General features: G+C 39.2%; 1 protein-coding gene across 3 annotated transcripts in view; it reads left to right on the top strand.

Annotated features, from left to right (window-relative positions):
- TRPC3 (transient receptor potential cation channel subfamily C member 3) overlaps positions 1 to 27,008 on the top strand; it is a 56,938-nt gene extending 29,930 nt beyond the window's left edge. For 2 of the 3 annotated variants that reach the window (XM_065404845.1, XM_065404844.1), the window contains 9 exons: positions 2,519 to 2,683; positions 6,864 to 7,080; positions 8,484 to 8,717; positions 11,780 to 12,044; positions 12,645 to 12,840; positions 15,947 to 16,156; positions 18,102 to 18,185; positions 22,219 to 22,294; positions 26,661 to 27,008. In XM_065404845.1, the coding sequence (XP_065260917.1) occupies positions 2,519 to 2,683; positions 6,864 to 7,080; positions 8,484 to 8,717; positions 11,780 to 12,044; positions 12,645 to 12,840; positions 15,947 to 16,156; positions 18,102 to 18,185; positions 22,219 to 22,294; positions 26,661 to 26,803 (1,590 nt within the window). In that variant the 3' untranslated portion in view covers positions 26,804 to 27,008. The remainder of the gene's footprint in view (positions 1 to 2,518; positions 2,684 to 6,863; positions 7,081 to 8,483; positions 8,718 to 11,779; positions 12,045 to 12,644; positions 12,841 to 15,946; positions 16,157 to 18,101; positions 18,186 to 22,218; positions 22,295 to 26,660) is intronic. The other variant, XM_065404846.1, reaches the window with a different exon arrangement.
- Positions 27,009 to 27,652: the final 644 nt, after the last annotated feature.

The raw sequence follows: 27,652 nt of genomic DNA, 5'->3' as shown, positions 1-27,652 counted from the left end.
ACCACTCTCTCACTACATGGCGGTCTTACTGTACATCTTCACAATAATATAGAAATGCAAAGTCAAGGTTTAAAAAACAGTGCTAAACAAACTCACTTTTAAACAAAATCAAAACAAAACTGATTTTAATAGACTAAAGCTTAAAAGTTATCAAAACAAATGCAAGTGTATTTCTTTTACGCTACATTTTCTATTTCTTATATCAGTGTTTATTTGTAATAAATATTAAAATGGAATTAAGTACAGTACTCCACGCAGAGTTAGTCACAGCTTGTCAATATAGAATTACGTTTTGGTGAATATACCCTTCTCTATGTATATGTGAATCTCTTACTGATGCTAATGAAAGTAATGTGTGCATGCATCTACTTGTTGCAGATAAATATAATGTACCTGAAAGAAGAAAGATCCCTGTACATTAACAGGAAATAGATCCCATAGGATGTATCATTTTTGGATCTAAAGCTTTCATGTATTATTTCCATTAAACTTTCTGACAGCCGGAAAAAAAGGCTGTGGAAACTACAAGACAGTAAACCTCGCATGAATGATAGCATCTGACAAGCAACCCAGTGCTAATGTTGTATTTATTAATAACAGTGATAATTAATAGCTAACTGGGAGAAGCAAGTTCCTACACTCAACTTGATAGCATTTCTCTGTCTGTCTGTTTCTGTCTGTTGTTAGGACACTGATCGCTTCACTTGTATGCTATACATCTTTGCCTCACCTTTTGTCTAGTTTTTGCCTTTTTAGATTCTAAAGCGTAAGCGTGGAATTTTCAAAAGCACTTAGAAATGGCGTGGGAGTTTTACTATTCACCTCAATCGGAGTTAGGCCAGCACAGAAAGATTTGCAAATCCCATCCCAAATGAACACATTTGAGTCTCTGGAAGTTAGGCATGTAAATTCATTATTCAGGCACCTAAATAAGTGGCCTGATTTTAAAGATTTAGAGTTAATGAGAGCAGTGTATACTCAGCACCTCTGAAAATCAGGACACTCTTATTTAAATGCTTAAATATGGATTTAGGTGCATAACTTTAAGCACTCAAGTTTTAAAATGTTGACCTGAGATCTTTTATGGCAGGGACCATGTCTCCTTATGTGTTTGTCCAACATGTAACACTATGGTGTCCCAATTCTGATTGGGGTTTTTGAGCGCTACTGCAATCTAAATGAACAAATAAAAATAATGTGCACTGGACAAAAATAAAATAAACCTCCCATATGAGAGATTTGTTCAAAATCAAATGATCTACTGTAACTAAAAAGAACAGATTTTAGTATTTTTAGTTAAAACATACACCTCTCAGATCTCATTTGAGCCTCGGTAAGGTGTTGTTATGATGTTAACAGCTCAGTAAAACTAGTAAATTAATAAATAAATGTAATTATAGCATAAAACTGCATAGTGGTAACAATCTCTATGTTCAAGAACCTTTTGATTTTTAAAATAATACAAGAGAAAGAATCATTTTTGGAAGACCATCGAACTACGCCATTTAATAGTATCTTTCAGCTAAGATATTGTTGAGGTCATGAATTTCTAGAAGAACAGAGGAAACATGATAATAGATTGTGATATCTATTTTAAATGTTTAGAATAATTTATAACAAAGCATGTAACACAGTAAACGGAGAGTTCTGGTAGCATTATGGACCACGAGAGTGGCTTTTCACTAGATTCCCAAAATGGAATTTCCTTGTATTACATCGTGGCAATTTTTGTTTGTTTTCCACAGAATTCCATTCCATTGGGATTGTTAGAAATGTCCTGTGATTGCTTTCCATATTGTTAAGAAGTCAGATGAGTAGTGGTATCATGCCTTGTTGAGACTAATATAACTACACAGTGCCACTACAATACACATTACAATATAGCTTCTGCTGCTCAGTAAGAGTGTTCCAAACCTTATATTATAATCTTGCTGATTTATATTTCTTGTTTTAGTCCATTTTAAACTTAAAATGGGATATTTAGTGAAAGAGGTGCTTAATGCTTTCAAAAAGTAATTCGGTTTTCAAAAAGAAATTAGATTCTTTGTGTGTGGGAGTGGCAGGGGGCAGGGTTACAGGTGAGTTAGTTTCAGATCTGAAAGTTCTGGGATCCATAGAAACACTTCATATAGATTGGAACAATTTTGGTCTGCTGGGGCTGAGCAATTTGTGAAAACGCATGAGAGCACTCAGCTCCGAAGGAGCTAGCCCATAATCTGTAGAGCCAAACTTGGTCTCAGATGTGAGGCTTTTGTTAAAGTTAATGAGCGCTGCCCACATGTGCATCCAAATGCAGAATTTGGCTCATTAATTCAGATCATCACTTCAGTTTCTATTCCTTCTCTTTTTTGTTTATTTATAAATTAACCAAAATGTTAGGAAAGGACAAAAAGAACATGCTTTTAAAGATCTAAATTAATACTTGTTATTTATTTATTTGCTGATCCTGCATGTAATGTTTATATAATTCTTATTATAAATTGTATTGAACCTTGATTTTCTTTCTTTTTATCTACAGTTTGTGGCCCATCCAAACTGTCAGCAACAGCTGTTGACTATCTGGTATGAAAATCTGTCAGGATTACGGGAACAGACCATAGCTATCAAGTGTCTCGTTGTGCTGGTTGTTGCATTGGGCCTTCCACTTCTTGCCATTGGTTACTGGATTGCACCATGTAGCAGGGTACAGATTTTTTATAAATTACATATTAAACACCATGTACTGGTCCAGATGTTCCTTTTCAGTTACTGTCATCTGCAACGTAATCTTGCACTCCTAGTTTTGTATCACCTGAATTTTAACTGATTATTCAGATTTTTTAGAAATCGCAGCCTTGAACCAAATTCTTTTATTTTAAAGAGGGGATAAGATTGTTCAAGTATGAGGAGGAAATGTTATTCTATGTGCAAGTAAATTGTGTTTGAGAACTAAGATATGTAATAAGCTCTCTCAGACTCCATGATATTTATGTTTGTTTTAATATTTTGGGTTAGATTCTCTCCATGATACCAGCTATTCACTTGAACTTGTACAAGTACTATGTACTTTTTGCTAATGACCACTTCCTACAGTGGCCCAAAAAGCTCTATATCAGTTCCTCTCAGCTGGCATCTCAGGGATCTGATTCTGCTCTCAGATAATTCTATAGGAAAACTACCATTGACTTCAATGGTACAGGATTGAGCCCTAAATGAAATACTTGTTGTTGCTAAACTGTTAGGTCAGATTGCTTATAAAGGTGAATTGCAAAGCAAAATTTAAATGAAGCACAGTTTTCTAACCACACTGTGGGGGCATTCAGAAGAGAACAACATTTTAAACAAATCATTTCACATTTATATTTTCCCTTGGTGAAATCATCCTGGTGTTTCTAGGTTTACAGATGATGTCATAACACAAATACCAGCAGTCTCACTGAAATCCATTCATTCCATGATATGTGTGATGTCAATCAAATGATGTATTCTGATATATCTTCAGTAAACCAGGAAGAACAAAAGAGGATTTCACAGAGAGAAGGTTTTTTTAAAGTTTACTTAGAACTTACTTCTTTGCGGAATGTCTTCCTGGCCCTTCCCCACAAGCTCGTTCAGAGGGGGTATCCAGCACAGAACTCTGTGTTCCATTTGAGTTTATATTTTGCTTTGCAGTTCACCTTTAAGAGGTGATAAGATTCTGCACACACCATACATTTTTAAAAGGAAACTGATGTTTTCTTTCCCTGGTCATTTGTTTATTTGTTTATTTGAAAGTTTAATCTTTATGAAATAGCATAATTGTTACTCAGATTATCTTCTGAAATGTCACTTCCCTTGATGAGCTGTTGTAAAGGTAACCCTTATAGCTGCATGGTAGACTGATGTCATGTAAACTCATGATCAGGTTTTTTTTAATGTCTGATATGGAAAAAATGACATTTCTCCAGGAGCTTTAATTCCCACTGCCAGAAACACTTGGCCGTTTTTGAATGCTCATGTGAAATCAAAGTATTGGACGTACAGATCAACTGCTTAATACTGTAATTTAAAAATGCTTTATAAAGGTCAGGTACAAACAGGGGCTATTAAAGTCCTTTTGTATAACTAGTGAATGTCAAATTAGTGCATACTTTACTGCTCAGCTCACTGAATCTGACCCCTGACTTCAGGTCCAGGGAAACCTTGAGATAGGGAAACTACTTTAGACTCCTCACTCACTAAATTCACTGGCTTTCTTGTGAAAGGATATTGCTGTTAGTGCAGAACTTCAGATGAGGTTTTAAAATCTCACATAATATTTTGTCTTATGTCATAATTAATACCGTTCTTGGCCCTATGCTATTCAACATTTTTATCAATGACCCAAAAGAAAACAGAAAATAATCACTGATCAAGTTTGCAGATGACACAAAAATTGGAGCGGTAAATAATGAAGATAGGTCACTGATATAGAGCAATTTGTATCACTTGGTAAGCTAGGTGTAAGGACACATGCATTTTAATGGGGTTAAATGAAAATATATACATTTGGGAACAAAGACTGTAGGCCATACTTACAGGATGGGGAACTCTATTCTAGGAAGCAATGACTCTGAAAAGGATTTGAGGGTCATGGTGGATACTCAGCTGAACGTGAGCTCCCAGTACAACGGTGTGGCCAAAAAAGTTAATGTGATCCTTGGATGCATAAACGGGAATCTCAAGTAGGAGTAGAGAGGTTATTTTTCCTCTGTATTTGGCACTGGTGCGATTGCTGCTGTAATACTGTGTCCAGTTCTGGTGCACACAGTTCTGGAATGTTATTGATAAATTGGAGAGGGTTCAGAGAAGAGCCACAAGAGAATCATTAAAGGATTAGAAAATATGCCTTACAGTGGCAGACTCAAGGAGCTCAATCTATCTAAGACCTGTGCTGTACAGGAGGTCAGGCTAGATGATCGTATTGGTCCCTTCTGGCCTAAGAATCTATGAATCTATTTATCTTAAGAAAAAGAAGGTTGAGTGGGGACTTGATTACAGTCTATATGTACCTATATGAGGAACAAATATTTGATAATGGATTCTTTAATCTATTAGAGGAAGGTATAACACAATCCAATGGCTGGAAGTTGAAGACAAATTCAGGCTGGAAATAAGGTGTAAATTTTTAACAGTGAGGGTAATTAACCATTGGAACAATTTACCAAGGGTCATGGTAGATTCTCTAACACTGCAATTTTTAAATTAAGATTGGATGTTTTTTCTAAAAGCTATGCTCTAGGAATTATTTTGGGGAGTTTTGTGGCCTGTGTTATACAAGGGGTTAGAGCAAATGATCACAATGGTCCCTTCTGGCCTTGGAATCTATGAATACAACTGATATGTTTGCACTAACTTAGTATTATTCCCTTGCTATATTTGGGGAGCCAGATAATTCCTGCATCTTTGAGAGACTGTGCAGGGGTTGAGGCAAGAAGTTCTGACCACCACTAACCTTGCAATATCTCATGAAAGGACAGGGGTAACAGTAGTCCTTACGCGCAGGGGTCTTCAGAGACTGCTCTGTGCATATATCCCCAAGGGTGCTATTCACTCCAAAAGGGGTTGGAAGGAAGCTGGGAGAGAAAACTGGTAGAAACTGTATTTCCTAAGATGCAGTCCCTCCTGGATTTCCCAATGGTGTGGGATGGTTGCATCTCTGCACAGTCTCCACTTTAGGCCAACATCTAAATGACACACTGGTCCATAGTTACCCGAAGTCTTTGGGCCAGAATTTGATTGCTCTTTTGTGGGTGCATTACAGGAGGTTGGGGGAAAGAATGCCCATCCCCCAAGAGCCCTTTCACTGTCACTCATTGAGTGCATAAACTGGGGAGTCACAGCACCAACAGAGGTACAAGACCCCCCCCTCCCCCCCGCAAGAGGTTGGCAGTAGAATCCCTCCAGAAAAGGTGAGCTATGGCCCTGCCCCTTACCACACTGGCTTGTGGCACCGGGCTACTGCAAATGGGATCACATGCGCCCTCTTTGTACAGGAGGTAGCAAATGCAGCTCCAGAGTGCTTTCCCTTCAGCTTCCCTGAAGTGTGCTGCTTCCTCTGTCTTCTGCAAGAAGACTGCTGCTGGCCACTGCCACTGTTGTAATGCACCTCCACCCACCCCAAATGCAGCAACATTAATAGAGCCACTCTCTAGCCCACAGAGTGCTCTTTTAATCCAGATGAATTCATTTAAACATGTTAATATTTCTGAACTCGTTTTACTTACTTTGTTGCTGTGTAAATTTTTCCAATTATTTTTTTAAAAAGCATTTACAAAGTCTTGATCTGGGGGATATTTTATGCTATGAATACATCATCCAGAGAAGAGTCTGCTTTTCCTCAGGCATGATATAAATAGTGCTTTGATGTTCTGATTTGCTGAACTCGATACAGCTAATTATCATAGGTAAACTAATAATGCCCTGAAAACTTTGGATATCTTCCCTGTTGGTAGAGAAGATATTTTGTTATCCACTTCTCCCTGGGCCTGATCCACCTCTCCATTGACTTCCATGGGCATTAGATCAGGTCCTCTCTGAACAGTAGTGAATGCTGATATGGTGTGGATGTAATTCCCGAGAGGATACTCTGCAAACATTGTCTTCTATATGATTATGGAGCATCAAAAATGCTGACTGACAGGACATCATCCTGTATGGGTTGCCTTCTTGAGACTACTGTCAGGAATGATACCATTGCATGACTGTTCAGTGCACTTAAAGGGTATCCCTAAGCATTAGTGGGTACTTTAATTCTAGTCCACCATTATCTGTAAGTGCCTCTTTATGCTTCTGAGCTGTGTGATGCAAGGGAAATGCTGTATCTTTTTAAAAAATGAGGGACTGGTTTTGTTTTGTCTTCACAGCTTGGAAAAATTCTCCGCAGCCCATTTATGAAATTTGTGGCACATGCAGCATCCTTCATTATTTTCTTGGGCCTACTGGTGTTCAATGCCTCAGACAGATTTGAAGGCATCACAACCCTCCCAAATGTCACTGTTACTGATTACCCTAAACAGATCTTTAGGGTGAAAACTACCCAGTTCACTTGGACAGAGATGCTGATCATGGTGTGGGTGCTTGGTAAGTATAGAATATTACTGCTTCACTCCAATTCCACGACAGCTGTATTGTGTAGATAGACATTCTAAAAGAAAAACGTGAGGCCCAAATGCTGACCCCCCACTGCAGCCGTGTATATGGCTCCAGTGGTATTCAGGGGCTACAGTGGCTCCCAGAGGAAAACTTCCAGCAGCCAACAATTGGCATAAGCAGATCCACACTGCCCCTCATGCAGCCCCTGGTGTACAAAGGTGCCATGGGTAGGAAAGGCATGTTTCTAGTTTCTTCTGCTTTCAGTAAGAGCTGTCTCAGTTAAGTAAACATCACCAACATGTCTTCTTATGTTCAGTGTAATGAACAATTTTATTTAACATTGTAAAATGAGTAATTTTCCACATATTTGCAAAAGTAAAATGGCCAGCTGTGTTCTTCAGAGGAGGAAGATTGTACCACTGTGTAATAAATGGAAAACTCAATGACTCACAATGATACTACTACAATGTTCAGAAATCCTGGCATTTGTGGCAGAAACCCAGGTTTGGTGTAATATCATAGATATCATATCAATAATATCATAGCTTTCAGAATGTAATAGGATTGGTGTAATATCACTGATACAATAGTGTAATAACATAAACTGCAACAGAGAGTCCTGTGGCACCTTTAAGACTAACAGATGTATTGGAGCATAAGCTTTCATGAATACCCACTTCGTCAGATGCATGACGAATGCAGATGCATGCGTCTGACGAAGTGAGTATTCACCCACGAAAGCTTATGCTCCAATACATCTGTTAGTCTTAAAGGTGCCACAGGACTCTCTGTTGCTTTTTACAGATCCAGATTAACATGGCTACCCCTCTGATACTTGACAACATAAACTGGTTATTTTAAACAAGATCACAAAGCCTATGCCGTTGTATATGCCAGAAGGTCAGGTGTTTCCGTGGCTTGATGTTAATGCATTAGCTAATTAGTGCTTACTTAGCACTGGAGGAAATCACAGCTTCTTTCAGTGTCAAAGGGCTAATGAGTCAGTTTTTGTTACTAGACTTTTTTTTCGTTGCCTGATCATCTGCCAGCCTGTTTGAGATTTTATGTATGTTATTAAGTGAAATGGGAGAGGAGCGCTGGTAGGGTTATCCTTCCACTTTTAAAAGATATCCTTCTGCAACAAAAACATCATATTGAGAGGTCATGATGTTTGCACTGTGAAGTCATTATATTACAATGTAGCAGCCCCAATGTATGATGACTGAGCTTTGGCCCTAAAGACAGCCCCAGGAAAGTTGATACAGGTAGCAACCCTGTAATACTAAAAATGTGTACTTCAGTGCCTTCCTGGTGAATCCTGATTTTATGGGAGGGAAAGTTAAATGATTCTCAGTTGTGACCAAACTGGCTCTATTCCTTTCTTGTTGCAGGTATGATGTGGTCAGAATGCAAAGAGCTCTGGCTAGAAGGACCCAGGGAATATATTTTGCAGCTGTGGAATGTTCTGGATTTTGGGATGTTGTCCATTTTCATAGCTGCTTTCACAGCCAGGCTCCTAGCATTTCTGCAGGCCACCAAAGCACAGCAATATGTGGACAACTACATTGAGGAGAATGACCTCTCCGTAGTCACACTTCCACCCGAAATAGAGTATTTTACTTATGGTGAGTTTGAATGTTACTTTCAAGTAGTAAACTAGTGGACACTCATATAAAGGGACAGTGTTAGGATTGTTAGGCATAAATAGAAACCCTTTACAACTATTTGATTTCATAATATTTATCTTAAGGTTTCTGCCCATTTGTTTTTATTTTTTATGCTTTTTAAAAAGTATTTGTTGTGACCATCAGTTTAACAAATAACGTATTGACATACTAATACTAAACAAAATAGGGCCAAATTCAGCTCAGGTTTAACTGGGCATAACCACGAAGTCCATGCAGTTGCTTATGCCAGAACTAAATTTGACCCCTAGGGCTAGATTCAACAAGGGATTTAGGTGCCTTACGGCCACTTTAGGTGCCTAAGTCCAAAATTTAGATCCTCAAAACCCTCTGCTCAGCCGTCACCTAACCCTGTAGGTGCCTATATTTCTGCTGGTGGACATGCAAAAAACTCCCTCTCCTATCTCTTCTGTGGAGCCTGATCTGGTAGGCATGCTTAGAGGCTGCCTTCTGGATTGGGCCCCACACCAAACACAGCTGAGGATATAATGCCACCCTCCTTATAGCCAGTCGTTGGAGCACTCACGTGGGATGTCACGCACAAGTTAAAACCCCCAGTCTGCCTGATACAGAGCAGGGATTTGAACCCAGGTCTCCCAGCTGAGTGTTGGGGCATAGGGTATTTTTTAGAGTGGGTTTCTCTCAGTCTCTCCTGTCAAAGCTGTTCCACTTTCTATAAAATACTTAAATATTCATTGGAGCAGGGACTAGAATCTGGGTCTTCTAGGTGAGTGCGTTAACCACTGGGCTAGAGAGTCATTCTCATCCTCTTTCTGGTCCAATGAATGCTTAAGCATTTTATAAGGGAGGAACAGCTTCAACAGGTGAGATTGAGAAACCCACCCCAAAATATCCTATATCTAGGCTTGGCAAAATTTGATTTTTATGTTTTATAATTTTGACGGATAATATTGCTGTTTATTTTTAAGAATTTTTTTAGACTTTGATCTATTAAAATTTTCACAGCTGCATGAAATTATGAGGGGATCAGACAAATGTTTAATGACAGTAGATGTTGCAATTCAAAGAGTTAAAGCTTTATAAAGCATTAAAACACAAATTGTCAGCATCGGATGTCAAAATATACAACATAAATATCTTTAAATCAACATATCAGATCTGTTTTTACTGCTCATTCACTTGTCCATTTGTAACAAACCTAATTCACAAGTCTAAATTATTGGATTTTGACTCTAAGTTCTCAAGCAGCATTTTTCTTACTTGCCTATTTGTTCATTTTGATTATTATCGATGGAAATATTTTTTGTCCGTTTGCATGTGTATGGTGACATCAGTGTTTACCAATAACAATCTAATCCCAGAGCCATCCCTTAGGTAGGGCTAATTGAGGTGACCGCTCTGGGCCCTGCCCTTTGGGGAGGCCCCACGGGCCGGTGTGATTGGCCAGCGTGGTCAGTCCCGGAAGACATCGGCGTGGGAACTAGGGTTGCAGAGGGTACTGCAGCACCCTTGGGCTCCTGGCTGCCACCCCACATGCCCGGGGTCCTGGCTGCTGCCCCACGCCCACGGTCTTAACGGAGACAGCGCCCGGCTCGGCTGCCCATGTTTCGCTGTAGCGAGTCCCCACCCCGGCCGGAGCCCTGAGCTACCATGGCACTATGGCCAACAATAGTCCCGCAGTTGGTGCCAACAACTGCCAGCAGCAGCAGGCTGCCCAGCACCAGGCTGGATCCAGCCCAGCCGCCAATGCAGAGCGGGGCCCCCAAGCCAGCGGTGGCTAATTTGTCCCAGGCCCTGCACGCTCCCTAGGGACAGTCCTGTCTAATCCTTCCAAGGCTACCTTAGCCCAGTAGCTAGGGCCCTCACCTGGGAGACTTGGGTTTAAGTCCTTGCTCTGAATCAGGAACAGTGGAGATTTGAACTGGGCTGATGGGTATAAGGGGGAGACTCCTCTCTCTTGTTTTTTTGGTGAGAAAATTGTAACAAAAACCTAAATAGCCTGTTGCACTCAATAAACTACATTTGTTCCTCAGCCAACACTGCTGGCTCTCCATAAAAAAACTAAACCACCCCCCTGCCGCTTTCATACACTGCTGCTGATTCAATCCTGCATATGATAACTCCTAATAAATTATTAGCCTTTCCATTGCTTTAATTAAAAAACAAAACAATCAAAAAACACCCCACAACCTTTGGTGATATTGACATGATATTAACATATGTTACTGAAAAAAAAGCGAATATTGTATTTATTTCCACAAAATTCACTGTTAATTTTTCTCTAAAAAGTTTTTGTATTAAATATTTATTTTACTGTCCTTATTTATGATGTCATTATTACTCTTTTATGGATATTTTATATGATTTTAACCTACAAAATAACTTTTTTACAGAACATATCTGTGGTTATATCTTATTAAAGCAGCAGTCTTTAGTCATTGATACAATATAAATACAAAATAATTATTGTTGTTAAACAAAAATGGACTGGGACATAGCGTCCAGACTCAGGAAAGACTGAATAATGATTAGTGGTCCTATATAGCTGTTATAGATACCTAAACAAATTAAATAAAGAGAAATAAAGATTAGGTACATATAAGAATACTACTATGTTTTAATTTTGTTTTGGAAAATTTTATCATGTACAGAAACATGCAAATATTAGTAGTGATTTTAATTATTATAGAATCTATAACTGTTATATGTAATAATATAAAAAATGCATACTATGGTGGGGTATATCCTCATATTAATTTTCATGCTTAACTACCAATAGAGAGGTAAATACACACACTATTAGAAGAGATCCTCATGTCTCTTTACATTATAACTTCCACTGAAAAAGTATACATTTCAAATTCTTCATTTATAACTTAAAAACTAATTGTAATACAACATCAGCTATTAGACTCCACAAATGTTTGTCCTTACTAGATACAGATATGTGCATGACAATTCCCAATCTATAGCTATATTTTTCTAAATATGGTGATAAGTAAGAAACTCAATTATTTACCCTTTTATTTCATGTGTTCCAGCCAGAGACAAATGGCTCCCATCTGATCCACAGATAATATCTGAAGGTCTCTATGCAATAGCTGTTGTGCTTAGCTTCTCTCGGATTGCATATATCCTGCCTGCAAATGAGAGCTTTGGGCCCTTGCAGATTTCCCTTGGAAGGACTGTAAAGGACATTTTTAAGTTTATGGTCCTTTTTATTATGGTATTTTTTGCATTTATGATTGGGATGTTCATACTCTACTCCTACTACCTTGGAGCTAAAGTAAACTCTGCTTTTACAACGTAAGTATGAAGTTGTGCTTAAGCAAAAGGAAATACAAAATTTTAGTCATTACCCGCTAGAGGCCTGAGGCTTGAAATGTTATATCAGCATAGCTATATGTGAAAAAAAACACCCTTGACCAACACAGTTATGGCAACGAAATCCCTGGTGTAGATGCAGCTATGTTGACCGAAGAGTGCTTTCATCGATGTAGCTAATGTCATTTGGGGAGGTGGCATTTTTACATTGACAGAGAAACTCATTCTGTTGGTGTAGGCTGTGTCTGCTCTAAGGACTATGCTGGTGGGACTGGGCTGGCAGAGCTATGCTGGCATAGCTGTGCTGATATCATCTCTGTTGTGTAGACATAGCCTGAGTTTGTGAGATGTTGAGCACCCTCTGCTCCCAGTATAGTCAAATCAAGATGGGAAGAAATCAAACGTTCGGTGAAAAAATATTTTTTGTATTTGTTGTTTTGATTAAACATCTACACTAAAATCCCTTACAAAACTTTAAAATCTAAATCACAGACAGAAATTTGAGGTTATTTACTAAATTTGTCATAAGAACTGTGTATTTATTATATAATTAGTAACATTCCTCTCGATTCTTTCATACAGAGTTGAAGAAAGTTTCAAGACCTTGTTTTGGTCAATATTTGGTTTATCTGAAGTGACTTCAGTTGTCCTCAAATATGATCATAAATTCATAGAGAATATTGGCTATGTTTTGTATGGCATATACAATGTAACAATGGTTGTAGTTCTGCTCAACATGCTGATTGCTATGATCAACAGCTCGTACCAAGAAATTGAGGTAAGGTCTCTCTCTCTCTAAGGTATCTCTCCCTTTTGTTATGTTCTAAAAGGACACTAGAATCCTCTTAATGGACACATTCTGATGGAAATAAGTATCAGTAAAGGGACTACCCCAGTTAAAGAAGCTCACAAGAAAACACTGTGCTAGGAGATAATGGCTTATTTCATAACAACTTTAGAGAGAAAAAAGCTACAAAATATTACAAAGTAGAAGTTACAGTGAGAACAACTCATTTACACCTTATTTAAACAGTACTTTGAACCATCTGTGAAAAACATGGTTTAATCTTTTTTCCGCCCCAATCTGGGTTTGGTTACTAGCATTGAAAGGCCAAAACCTTTTTTTCCAAAACAGTTTGGTCTGGTCCACACAGACAGGAATTTGGTAGCCAGAACCATGTTTAAGGGCCTGTCTAGACAGTAAAGTTATGCTTTACCATGTCACCATGTAGTTTTAATCTGTAAATAGTATCAAATTGTGTTATAAACATATTTCTACACAATGATATAGCCCAGTAAAAACCCAGAGTCCAAACAAGAATTCAAACAAAATCAAATTTCAACTCTTTTCTGGATGGAAGCAGTATCAGTGAAAATGCAAGTGTGAATGCAATTCCAATCAGAATCCCCCTCTTCCTTCTTTCTATGGTTGGCAGCTGAGTCCTATAGCTTAATGATCCCCTACTTCATTTGTTCTACAGCCATTTAATACCTGCCAATCTAGTTCTCTGCCCTGCAGACATGGCAGAAAAACTGGGTTGAGGATTTGGCTCTACCTGGCAAACAAGCCAAGCTGTTTGGGACCTCCCAGGATCTGGACAGATAGTATAGTTCATTACCTTTATACAGACATGAGAGTATGGTAAGCACTGTACAAACAGTAAAGGTCTGTCCCAAAAAACTACAACTTAAACAAACTTTCAAATGAAGGATGGGATACAATAGACAGCAAAGCTATTGAGCAGACAATTTTAGCACATGGCTAGTTGATTCCCTAATTCTTACTTTTTAAACATTTCATAACACCTTTTCCTGAACACAGTATATTTGACTGGGTGGACAGGCCTTCGGTGCTGGGTAGATGGATTTTACTGTATTCCATAAAGATAATTGGCTCGCTAGTCCATTTTCCCCAAACCTTTTAACTAAACATAGATGTGTTAGATACTTCAGCTTCATTAATACATACACTTTCTTAGGTTTACGCACTGTGCCAGTGCATGACATAAGCAAAGATTTTCGTGTGAGAGTGTTCTGATGACTAAATCACATTTAACAGCTGTTTCAAGCTTAATTATTCAGTCTGAAGTGTAAGCATCCTTTTTCTGCTTTCAGTACAATATTTAAAACTTGATTCTAATCTTAGCTACACATTGCCATGTGCCCTGAAAACTTAGTGGCTGCACTCACACACACCTGCAGAGTGGCAGATTTTTAATGCCTGCAGTTTATCTTAAATTAGAATGAGTTCTCAAAATTATGAATAGCTATTTCATCTATCAGACAGGTGCTTTATTTGTGGTTCATTGGGACTGCAAATACACCTCTACCCCGATATACGCTGTCCTTGGGAGCCAAAAAATCTTACCGCGTTATAGGTGAAACCGCGTTATATCGAACTTGCTTTGATCCACCGGAGTGCTGCTTTACCGCGTTATATCTGAATTCGTGTTATATCAGGTCGCGTTATATCGGGGTAGAGGTGTAACTTCATTTCAGAATTTAATTAATTCAATTTAGGTGCTTACCATTCAAATACTGTGCAATAAAAGGAAGGAAAGAAAGAAAGACACACCCAAACTGGTGAAGATTACTGGTTTTAAAAGTCAAAACCAGATAGCTTACAAAGACAAAAATATATTTAAGATGCCAATCAATCTGTGGCCTTACAAAAACAGTTTTAGCAAAATTTCAGCTTGCTTTTGTGATATCAGAAAGTACGTAAAAATTACGTGCAAATAGTTTTCTTGGGAAATTCTAAGATGCTTTACTCTGTACAAAATATGATGGAAACATCACAAACTTTAGGGTCTATTCTCTGCTCCCTACTCACATATTTATGGTCCAGATCATGAGAGGTTTTAGTATCTGCTGGCTCTTGAGTGACCTATATTAAATGGAATTGATGATCTCAGTCAACCCTTTCTAGACAAGAGCCCAAATTATGCAAACCACTATCATGACTGGCAATGACACTCTGGCTGGCAATCTCAGCAGACAGGCCCAAATGTATTGCCATGGGGACTGAACTATGCCATCACACCTAGTTTAGAGGTCCCTGCAGTTCACCTTGGCAGGATATAATGGGAAAACTTTACCTATTCTGTGGGTAAATGCAGGGCTGCAGTATCCAGGGCTGTAATTTTGGCATTTTTTGATGAGTAACAAATTGACTTAAAAATTTAAAATAAAAGGAGAAAAATCAAAACATGTTTTGCACATGCATTTCTGATACTTTATATTCCTTAGGATTAAATTTAATCTGGAAACAAATAAACTAACTTTTCATCTTTGGAGAATGTGTTCAAATTTCAGTTAGTTGAGGCTTGCAAAACTGCCATGAGATTTTACCAGTCTGGGCACAAAATCTGTTTGCTTATTCCTTCCAATGGGTGCCAATTAAAAAAAATGATACTGGGTTAACCATCAAAAGAAGATCAAAATTAATGTTCATAGGCAGAGCTGTGTGGAAAGGCTTGCATGTTAACTGCTCACACTATGCCTACCCAAAAGGCAACACTATTATTTCCTCACTTACATGGCACCACATTTCAGCATTAAATTTAAGAAAGAAAATACTTGCTTTTATTAAATAACTTTCTCTTAATATTTCAGTTTTCACTCATTGCAGATAATACTTTTTAAAACTATTTGCATGCTTCAACTAAATATGACCATAAAAAGCCCACGTTAAAATAGACTTGATAACGCAGCTGCATTTCAGTTGAACTACTGGGAATCATTCACACTAACAAGTTCATCACATTTCTGTATAAAACAAAAAGAGAAGCTATTTAAGGTAAACTCCTTTTGAAAGAGTCTTGAATTGTATGAAACCTAAAGTTAAGTAAAACAAAGTAGACATCTTTTTGTTTCCAACGCAGGATGACAGTGATGTGGAGTGGAAGTTTGCTCGCTCTAAGCTCTGGTTATCTTACTTTGATGATGGAAAAACATTACCTCCACCGTTCAGTCTTGTACCAAGCCCCAAGTCTTTTTTCTATTTCATCATGAGGATCGTCAGCTTTTCTAAGTGCAGGAGGAGAAGGCTGCAGAAAGATACTGAAATAGGGATGAGTAACTCCAAATCTAGGGTAGGTCTTAAAATGTTTTCATTGCACTGGATAAATGTGTTTGCCTCCTAGCTCTTTTCTTTCCTTTAAATCTTAGGGGATAGTTTGTACTTGTGAAGGATAGTACCATAATTAATCAAGCATTTTATTTTTAAAGTGCTGTAACCAGATGCCTTTTAAGCACAGCACAGAAGCAAAGTAAAATGATACACTTTTGCAAGGCAGCAAGGTCCCTTTACCAAATATAACTGAAAGCATAAATAACCCAACAAAAACATCATTCCTAGCCAACTACCAAACAACAAAAATAAAATCCCACAAGAAATGCCCTAAATAGTAAACAAAGAAGTCTTCAGCCTTATCCAGAAAGATGCCACTGGTGGACTTTCATGTATTTTAAGGGTAAAAGACTGGAAGATCTGGAAAGCTAACTTTTCCTTTCATCACCAGAATAGGTGAAGGGGCAAGTTTAGCCAGCTATATAGTATACCATTTCCCAAGCTTCTTCACTGCCAAAAGCTATGTTCCTGACAGGGATGAGGGATAATTGTGCCTTTGTGGTATAATAATATCTAGCGCTTCCCTAACATCTTCACTCATAGCATCTGAAATGTTCTTCACAAATAGCAATAAATTCAGTCTTGCAACACTCCTGTGAGGTAGATAACTATTGTTCCCATTTTGCAGATGGGTACAAGGGGCACAGAGAGGTTAAAAGTGACCTTCAAAGGATTTTTTTATAAATTAGGATCATAGCCTTTTTTGATGGTTTACCAGATATACAGAAGGATTGAAAGAATATTTTTTAAAGTCATATATTTTGGTTGCTTTTTACTTTATAAAATATGGGAAATGTCAAGTCTTGTCTTTGCAGGTTTTGATGAAGGGCTTCCTAAAACTTCTGTTTGTTGTGACCTGTCAGGAGTGTTGAATCTTTAACAAAGATATCTCTCTACCTTCATATTATTTGGGCACTGGAGTTAAATATGTGTGTAAATAAATAAATAAATAGAACCCCACACGTATCCCCAAAAGTAGTTTGAAACAGTTTAGCTAAAAAAACCTTTCCCCTCCTAATTACTGGGTTGTCACTCTGTGGTCTCTTGTAATGTCCTCATTTCACTAGTACTCCAGTCTCCAGAAAGTCTTTCAAGATAGGTAAAACCTGAACTTATAATGTAAAAAAAAAAAAAAAATTAAGCAGAATTGTTTCTGTTATGATAAAAACACTCAGGCTTTCTTTATACATCACAAAGAAACAAAATAGAGAGTGTGTGTGTGTGTGTGTGTGTGTATCTATCTGTATCTATATTTTTAATGGTCACTTTTAAATGACTTTAAATGGTCACACAGGAAGTTCATGGCAGAGCCAGTAATAGATCCCAAGAGTCTGATTCTCCTCTCATCTCCACAAGTTTTTCACTGCTGTAACTCCTAATAACCACTGCTATAAATGAGGCCTCAGATCTTCTAATCCCCAACCTTATGGTTTAGCCACAAGACCATCTTTCCACAACCCTTTTTCCCTTCTGTTTCTACTCCAGAGCTATAAAACTCTAAGTATTTGGACTCTGATAGCTATTACAAGAGTTTATTGCTGCACTAATAACTTGATGGTGAACTGTTTTCCAAATATATTATTATTATTCCTCAAGGCCATGGTTCAGCAAAACACATAAGCCCATGCTTTGACTTTAATGAGACTTGGGCACATTCTTGAAGTATATGCTTAAGTGATTTGCTGAATAGGGATGGCCTTAAGCAGATACTTGAAATTAAACTCATGCTTAGGTGCTTTGCTGAGTTTGGGCCCAAATTATTTTCAATGTTTTCTGAAAACAATATTCTGAAATGATGCGCTATTGCCATATTATTCTGTTATGTCATATGGAAAAAAGATGAAGCTGGATTATAGTAGCTGTGAATTCCATAGAATATGTTCTAATTTAGCTTTATTGTTTCCTAGTTAAACCTCGTCACTCAATCTAACTCAAGGGTTTTCGAATCGCACAGTTTTAATAGCATTCTCAATCAGCCAACACGCTATCAGGTAAGGAATTCAGTGGGCTCTAGTTTAGAGCACTGTGATAATGTGAGGATACTAACAGAATTCTGTGCTTCAAATACACTGAGTCTTCCCAAGACGAAAAAGAATTATCTCGGCAATCAGAGAAGCATATTGTTGCTGCTGCTGTGTGCGCACAGTACTTGTAGCTTGTTTTTCAAGCCCCATCATTTGAAACATTTAAAACTAGTTCTCCAATAGGCCTTTCCTTGATCTGACCATTTTGGCAGCCTGTGCAGCAAGTGACAGAAGCAAATTTCTGGTGAAAGATCCAGAGAGCACTGGGTTGATATTATCTTCTCTTCCTTTCTTTAGAGGTTCTTTCTGATTACATGTGCTCTGTGATGCTTGAATGTCCTGGAGATGGAGGGGAAGTTTAGACTTGAAATTAGACGAAGGTTTCTAACCATCAGAGGAGTGAAGTTCTGGAACAGCCTTCCCAGAGGAGTAGTGGGGGCAAAAGACATATCTGGCTTCAAGACTAAACTTGATAAGTTTATGGAGGGGATGGTATAATGGGATAGCCTAATTTTGGCAATTAATTCGTCTTTGCCCAATGGCTTGTGATGGGATGTTAGATGGGGTGGGATCTGAGTTACTACAGAGAATTCTTTCCTGGGTGTCTGTCTGGTGAGTCTTGCCCACATGCTAAGGGTTTAGCTGATCGCTATATTGGGACCGGGAAGGAATTTTCCTCCAGGGCAGATTGGCAGGTAGTCCACTTGATCTGATCTGGGGGGTTTTCACCTTCCTCTGCAGTTTGGGGCATGGGTCACTTGCTGGAAGATTCTCTGCACCTTGAAGTCTTTAAACCATGATTTGAGGACTTCAATGGCTCAGGCACAGGTTTGATACAGGAGTAGGTAGGTGAGATTCTGTGGCCTGCATTGTGCAGGAGGTCAGACTAGATGATCATAATGGTCCCTTCTGACCTTAAAGTCTATGATTCTATGATTCTATGAGAGAAGTGGGGGGACAGGGTGGCTTCTTCTGCTAGGATGCGGAACCTGTCAAAGACCATTTCATACAGCTCAGAAAGGGAAGAATATTTGCTCTGGCCCCTACTGGTGAATCTTTTGCACACTAAGCAGATCCTGTGAGGGCCGGCTCCAGGTTTTTTGCCGCCCCAAGCAAAAGAAAAATAAAAAGCCGGAGTGTCGCCGCCGAAGCAAAAAAAAAAAAAAAAAAAAAAACCCGAGTGCCACCCCTTGAAAAGTGTCGCCCCAAGCACATGATTGGAACGCTGGTGCCTAGAGCCGACCCTGGATCCTGTGAAAGGGGCTTTAGGAATCTGTAGGGGTTAGGTTAGGCTATATATCAGTAAATAAACTTGCATAGCCACAGATATGAGCAGGGCAACAACAGGAGTGCACAAAAGGAGCCCTTGCAGTAGGGGTGTCCAAAATATGGCCCAACGGCCAGATCCTGCCTGCTTAAAACATTTATGCCAAAGGACATACTTAGACTGTGCAGAGTTTATTGTGAAAAAAGGTGAGTTTCTAGCCCTCATGGTTGCAAAGATGACCTTTCAAATGTGAATCAAGTATAACTGAGACAGTGCTGTCTTCCTGAGGCTGCCAACAGCTTTACATAATAATGTAGAGGTGTAAACTCCCTTGTCTCAGTGTCAGCTCTGAAGCCCAATGATGATATGTCAATGTTAACATTAACGATTTCATTGCTGATCATTTTGGTTTATAGAATGGAGAAGGGAGTGGCAGTGAATCCCACAGGAAAGCAGGAAATGAGTTTTTCTTCAGGGAAGGAAATGCATGGAGGACAGGAGACTCACAAAGACAGAGAGGGAGAGAAAATGAGAACAGAGAATAAGAAAGGAAGAGAAACAAAGGGTAGAACAGTAGAGTGGAGCATATTTCCTCACTGAGTGATACTGACAGACAGCAAGGTGCTGAAAAAATAAATAATAACTAAAAGTTATTTAAGTATCAGAGGGGTAGCCGTGTTAGTCTTGCATCTGAAGAAGTGAGGTTCTTACCCACAAAAGCTTATGCTCCCAATACTTCTGTTAGTCTCAAAGGTGCCACAGGACCCTCTGTTGCTTTTTAAAAGTTATTTATTATTTGGTGGGCTGGCAGGATTGTGAGGTGCTCAAGGAGCCGTGGAAACATTTAAAAAATGTCTAACCAAAATGTCATTTTGACTTTCTAAATGAAATTTGGGATTTCCTGTTCTGCAGGAAATTTTGGAACTTTGTCTTTTGTTCTGTTTTAGAACAAAAACTTGCTTTAAATTTCAGAATTTATCACCGATTTGGAATTCCAGTTTCCAGCCAGCTTTAGTTCCCACACTGTGGTCCATAAATCCCTGGTGGTTTGTGGAAGCATTTGCTAGCTAGTCACATTGTGCTGACTTTTTTTTTCTTGTTTCCAGCTGCCAAACTGAAATAAAAGCAGCTAAAAATTCATTAAATACCTTCTGTAATATTACTTAACCCTGTAAGCAATTGCTGTAGTTGTCACAGGCATATTATGCAACTATGAAGGGGAGAGGAGATGGCTAATGTCATGTGCATGTGAGGAGTGGTAGTCCACTTGATCTGAATGGGCAGGAGGGTGACCCCAAGACAATCTTCCTGTTAAATTGTGACTCGCATGCACAGGATAATTCCATACATTTTGTACAGTGAAAAACAGAACAGTTCTCCACAGCTATATCAAGGGAGTTGGAACAAGGTGGGAGGGGTCGCAATTGAGTCCATTTGGGGTTGTTTCCAGTCAAAATCACGGCATGGGGAAAGGGCTGTAGAGGAGCTGTGCTGGTATGCGGGGCCCGCAGGATTCCATCCCTGATGACTGTGTAGATGTCTCTTGTATAAGGCCTATTACTTAGGCTTTGCATGGGGGTCCATAATTTTAAATCTTAAGCAATAACAATGGAGGTAACTTGGCATTTCCTGGGTATTAATGACTGGCTGGAAGGAGTTGATGGCCTGAAGTTCAAATAAATACAAATGCCAGCTGGTCATTAATCCCCAGGAAATGTTCTATGCTGAGGTCATTATTGCTAAGTCCTGCAGTTCTTTTCAGGCAACTCTCTCATTGGCTCTTAAGCCTGAGTAAGGGACACTGATTGAACCATAAGGTGAAAATGAAATAACCAGATGAATGTGTGGTTTGGGCATTGTATTTTCAGATGGTATTTACAGGAAATTTCTATAGCATTAATGCCTTGTACAATAGCCAGTTTGATTTTATAAATCATCTCTCAGCACTCCATTCAATCTTATACTGTATGGTGCATTCTGGTCAGTAAAGAGCTGCTTTATTATAGCCTCAGGGAAGGTAGCAAGTCCTCTAAATCATAGCATGTATGCAGTGACACAGCTGCTGCCAAAGCACAAGGAAGTAGAATGGGACCTTAGAAAGTAAGGGATGGGGGAAAATCAACTCGGACGGGGTGAGTGAAAATCCTACAGTTAACCTAACATACTGAGTCCCTGACATAGGGAAGTTAGAACTAGAAGTCTGCACAATATTTATAATGTAATGGAAAGAATTTTAAATTTGAAGATTTGGATATTTTGTTACAAGTGCGAAGAGTAGTCATATTTTCTCAAAAACATTGCCAAATTTTGCTAATTTTTTCCAGTAAAAACACCCATTTTCAAGTGAATGTGGCTTTGTTGCAAAATCATGTGAGGATTGGTACATGTTTTAGATATAAAAAATAGGCATTTTGTAGAATTTTGTGGAGAAGCAAAATTTCAGGGGTGTGAAATTGCTTGGAATGAAGGGACAATGTCATGAAAATATTGTTAGCACTTTTGCACCACTCCAGTTAAGACCTCCTGCTGGCCTGGGCTGCATATAAGAGGAATGTAGACAAGGAAGGGATCATAATTTAATATCTGGGTCTACTTAACCCACCAATAAAAGCAAAGATGAAGAAAGTGCTGACTTCTTGGCTGTGGGACGTTTCACTTACAGGCATATGAGACATTTAAGTGAATAGAACACAGGCTGTCTAACTGCTTAACTATGTATTTTTTGTCCAACAGCAAATCATGAAAAGGCTTATAAAACGTTATGTTCTGAAAGCACAAGTGGACAAAGAAAACGATGAAGTGAATGAAGGTGAGAGCCACTGTAAACACAGCATTCACAGATATTGTTTTTCTGCAGGACTATATTATTATTATTTATTTGTTCTACAGTTACACCTAGAAACACCAGCTGAGATCAGGGCCTCGTTCTACTAGATGAACTTAGCACAAATACATAGCAAGAGACAGTCTTTGCCACAAAGAACTTGCAATGTAATAGGCAAGACAGACAAATGGTGGGAGAAAAGATGTATTATTCCTATTTTCTAGACTGGGGAACTGAAGGACAGAGAGATTAAGTAACTTGCCCAAAATCTCACAGGAAATCGGTGGTGGAGCCTGGAAATGAACTCAGATATCCTATGCCTCAGTCTGGTACCTTAAGCACCTTGAAAATCCTTCCTCTTCATTTCATTTCAACTGAACACGCAATGTATTGTATTACATTGTGAACCATAAAACTAGAAGAGGGAAATGGAAGGGGGAACATTCACCTGGAAAATTCCATGGCCCTGGGAGAACCACCAATCTACACTGAAAATGGCTATGTGGTAGCTGTATGGTGAGAAAAGAAAGGGGCAATGGCCACAGTTCCTGGTGGGGGCCAGAGTCCTATGAGAAATGGTAGGACAGCCCTTAACGAATCTTAGTCGGCCTCAGAAAGCTTTTCTGACCCTAGTTCTATTTCAGCCAAGGCAACATGGCTCTCTAACTTGCAGTAGTGACGTTGGCCTGTCAATTGGTCACCACATACCCATAACTCTCTGCAAGGAGAAGCAGACATGGAAGCAGGAAGTTAGTTATGCTCAGAGAAAAAATAATTTATGATGCAAAATGCATCATTGGTTACTCTGCTTGAGAGGCAAACATGCTGCACAGCAGCTGTTACCCTGACTCCTCCCCTCACCAGATGGCCCTTGCAGAGCTGAGCTTGTGCACTGTAGAAGCAGAGGCTGCAGGCAGTTTGTATGATGGGGAAGGATGCCCTGCATAGCTTTCTTCCCTCTGTATGGCCCTCTCACCCCAGTTTCTGCAGGATTTCCATGGTTTTGCACTCATTCACACTACACAGTGAGGGGAATCATATAGGTCTATATTAAATCACACATGCATTGCACTGCTCAGCAATACTTCTTCAAACATAGGGCTATCAAAACCATTCGTGTGACAAAAATATCACTCAGAATATTGCCTAAACATTGGTGTGAAGAAAAAGGCAGTTCTTTTTTACTGCCAAACTGTAATAATTAAAATCTTTTAAGAAAGATATTGAAAAATATCCTTGAAAACAAACATCCTGCATGCTAAATTTGTTAGTTAGCCCTGGTTGATGTTAGTGCTCATGGTCTGACATCTAGATTTAAACTGGATCTTATTTAATTACTGTCACTACCAATCCCATCTCTACAGTTAGGGCTAATTCATGCAAACTCTGCCGGGTATAAGGTTTAGTGTCTTGATTTATTCTAGTGAAATCATTTGGACTATCCATGCATGATAGGAATGGGCCCTTCTTTCAGAGCAGTTTAGCACTGTATTTTTAATGTTAAGCAATAGCTTTCTGAAAAAAATTGATGCTTTATACACCGAAAGCCTTGCTACCATACTAAATATGCTTAAATGTACAGTAACTCCTCACTTAACATTGTAGTTATGTTCCTGAAAAATGCAACTTTAAGTGAAATGATGTTAAGCAAATCCAGTTTCCCCATAAGAATTAATGTAAATAGGGGTGGTTAGGTTTCAGGGCAGCTTCCCCTACTCTGCAAGCACCAGAGGCGGGGGCTTCAACCTTCAGCCCACCCACTCCACTCCTTCCCCCAAGCTCTCACCCTTGACCCGCCTCTTCTCCCCCCCAAGCTCCTCCCCCTTTACTTCACTCGCTGCGTGCTGGCTCCTCCTTCCCCCCTCCCCTCCCTTCTAAACGCCACAAACCAGCTGATTGCTGAGTAGGGGAGGGAGGGGGGAGGCACGCCAACTCCTTGCTACTCCCTCCTCCCTTCTGCCTGGGGCAATCAGCTGGCTTGCTGTGTTCGGGAGGCAGGGGAGGGAGAGGGAGCCTGTGCACCGAGTCCTCGCTCCTCCCCCCTCCCTCCAAAACACCACAAGCCAGCTGATTGCCGCCAGCAGGAGGCAGGGGAGGGAGTGGAGGTGCGCCGAGTCCTCGTTCCTCCCGCCTCCCTCCTGCCGGCGGCAATCAGCTGGCTTGCGGTGTTTTGGAAGCAGGAGGGAGGGGGAAGGAGCGAGGACTTGGCGTGCAGGCTCCCCCTCCCTCCCGAAAGCAGCAAGCCAGCTGATTGTCTCGGGCAGGAGGGAGGGGGGAAGAGCGAGGACTTGGCGTGCCTCCCCCCTCCCTCCCGAACGCTGCAAGCCAGCTGATTGCTGCCGGCAGGAGGGCGGGGGAGCCTGCGCGCCAAGTCCTCGCTCCTCCCTCCTGCCTGGGGCAATCAGCTGGCTTGCCACGTTTGGGAGGGAGGGGGAGCCTGCACGTCGAGTCCTCGCTCCTCCCCCCTCCCTCCAAAACACAGCAAGCCAGCTGATTGCCGCCGGCAGGAGGCGGGGGGAAGAGGGGGAAGTCGCTGATCCGCAGAGTCTGCCGGCGGGCGGGAGGTGCTGGGGGGGAGGAGGCCGTAGGGAGGCTGCCAGCTGTGGAGAAAGCAGGCAGCCAAACAACGTAGGAGTGGAGCATTGCGCAACTTTAAATGAGTATGCTCCCTAATTGATCAGCAATGTAACAACGAAACAACTTTAAGTGAGGAGTTACTGTAAATAAAAACATATTCTAAACTATCTGAAGTTAACTAAACTTATTTTTCACTCCCATAACCTGTGAATCATTTCCTGAGTGCTATGGCATTGGCAAAATAGTGACAGCCGCAAAAAAACCGTCAAGCTGATTGAAACCTGAATCTAGGCTTGAAAAGAAATTAAACTATAATGTATACCTTAATCTTATTTTATACACTGTAAACTAGAAATTTCTGTACATTTGAAAACCAATAAAATATGAATAAAAAGAAAACAAAATCAAGAGAATAGCTGTAGTAACTGAACAGTCCACTCTGAAATCTGTTATTAGTACTGAACTCATTTCTGACTAAGAATAGAATAGAATAGAAAAAGGAAAGTGCACGACACACAAATCCCAGGGGTGCTGAGTTTCTAGATGATGCCAAGAGTTGTACAAAAAAGAAGAGTACAGCATACAGTTCAATTTGGCATTTTTGGCCAGAAGCCCAGAAGTATGTAACTGTACCAGAAAAACTTTAAAATTTATATTCTGGTTTTGGTATTTTTAACTTACACATACATCTTTTGCAAAGCAGGATAGAGATGATGGTATCAACTGTTCTGTCACCAAAATGCTTGACAAAGCACAAGTCTTTTGAAGGGTTTTGTCACTTCTTGTATTTGCACTTGGATTTCAGGTTAGCAGTACGGTCAAGCAGTGAGAGCACAACACAGAGTCAGGAGACCTAAATTCTGATCTTTCACTGCTTCTCCTTTGTGACCTTGAGCAAGTCAGCTGACCTCTCTGAACCTCAGATTTCTCAGCAGTAAAAGAGATCATATGCACCCTGCATCATACTTATCTCACAGTGGTATTGTGAGGATTAATTATGGTTTTCAAAGCATATTGGATGTAAGGTGCTATATACATTGTGGAAAATCCTTTACGATTGCTAAATATTATTATTTCAAATATATGAGCCTAAGGATTTCACTTTAAGAGAACAGTAAAGGTCTTACTTTGTACTCTGTACTTCACACATGGCAAGCAATTTTCTGCCCAGGGTACTGGATAAAAATTGACAGCTCTCATAGTTTGTGGGAAGAATGATACTTTGAATATTCAAGAAAGGTTCTACCCTTGAAGTCCTGAAATAAAGACCACTGTTGCTTGTCACCAACCTGGCCTTGATATTTGTGTTTTGACCAGGAAGATTTTAATTTAAGTACCATTTTTATACTTGTCAAAGTCTGACATCCCTTAAAATAGGTTGATTTTCCCCCCTGCTTTCTAAAGATGTTAAGGAAGAAGACAGAGACTCAGATGATGTGTTTTTATTACCAGCTTTGCCACTCTTCCTGTGTGACCTAAGCAACTCATTAAAAAATATCCATGCTTCTTCTCTATAAAATAGAGATATTTACCAGTCTCACAATGATGTTATGATTAATTTATTAACATTTGTAAAGTGTTTTGAGAGCCTTAGATGTACTATATACAGGTGAAATACAGTGTTAGTTTATTGGGTCAAGGAAAGACATATGGTATTCTGATGAATGTTTTGGTTGGGTAGGAGATAATTCTAAAATGTGCATTGTTGTGACTTAAAACTTTATTTAATATTTAACAAACAATACTAAAGTATTTCTTTCAACAATTAATACAGGTGAATTAAAGGAAATCAAACAAGACATCTCCAGTCTTCGCTATGAACTTTTGGAAGATAAATCCCAAGCAACAGAAGATTTAGCAATTCTAATACATAAACTCAGTGAGAAACTCAACCCCAATATGTCAAGATGTGAATGATTCAATGAATTATCGGGATTCCTGGCATTTTCTTCAGCACAAATATTGGCAATAATATTTTGGAGTATCTTATACTTGAAAAATATATTGTAGATTTTTAGCACTAAATAACTTTATGTACAGCTTTCTTTAAATTTAGTCAGGAAATTTTATTAACTCATCACGCAAAAAATGCTCTGTTCATTTAAGTGTATTGAAAAGTAAGAACTCTCATACCAGTTTTTGCATTTAATAAGAAAGTACAATTGAAAGTGAAAAAATCTTGCATTGCTGATATTTTGACTGTTTTATGAACAAACTTCAAAAACTTTGCACTAAACAATTTGCACACACACACACACAAAAGGCACTGCAAAGGACCCTGTTCCCTGCAGCAACTGGTGTGAATAGGATTCTGTAGAATGTAATAAAAAAGGAGTAGTCAGCTGAGTCTCAGTTAAGTATTATTTGAAATATTTATGTTTTTTCAATTATTCTAATAACAGATACGACCGAAGAACTCACAGAATGGGTACTTTAAGGTTTAACAACGAATATCAAAGCGTGAATATAACTTTAGGAGCACTGTTTAACATACATATACTACAGTTTGTTTCTTAATGCAGCATAATGTTTGCTTTCAACAGTAGGGACTAGAAACTCTTTTTAAAAAAACTTTTGACGGTAAAGTGAACTCAGTCAAAAGTTATTCTTTCTTGTGGTAGAGATGATTTTTTTAAAATTCAGATTCTATGCAGGGCTGGTATTTTGTTACACTATTCTAAATGATGCCTCTGATGCTTACTTGTTAAATAAAATATTCATACTTTACAGACTCTTTAACTTGCCCCAGTTACTCAGCACCTGATT

The sequence above is a fragment of the Emys orbicularis genome, chromosome 5 (genome assembly GCF_028017835.1).
Source record: "Emys orbicularis isolate rEmyOrb1 chromosome 5, rEmyOrb1.hap1, whole genome shotgun sequence".
In the NCBI taxonomy this organism is placed as follows: domain Eukaryota; kingdom Metazoa; phylum Chordata; order Testudines; family Emydidae; genus Emys; species Emys orbicularis.
Note: the sequence above shows the minus strand (reverse complement) of the source record. Positions and strands in the feature narration are given on the sequence as shown.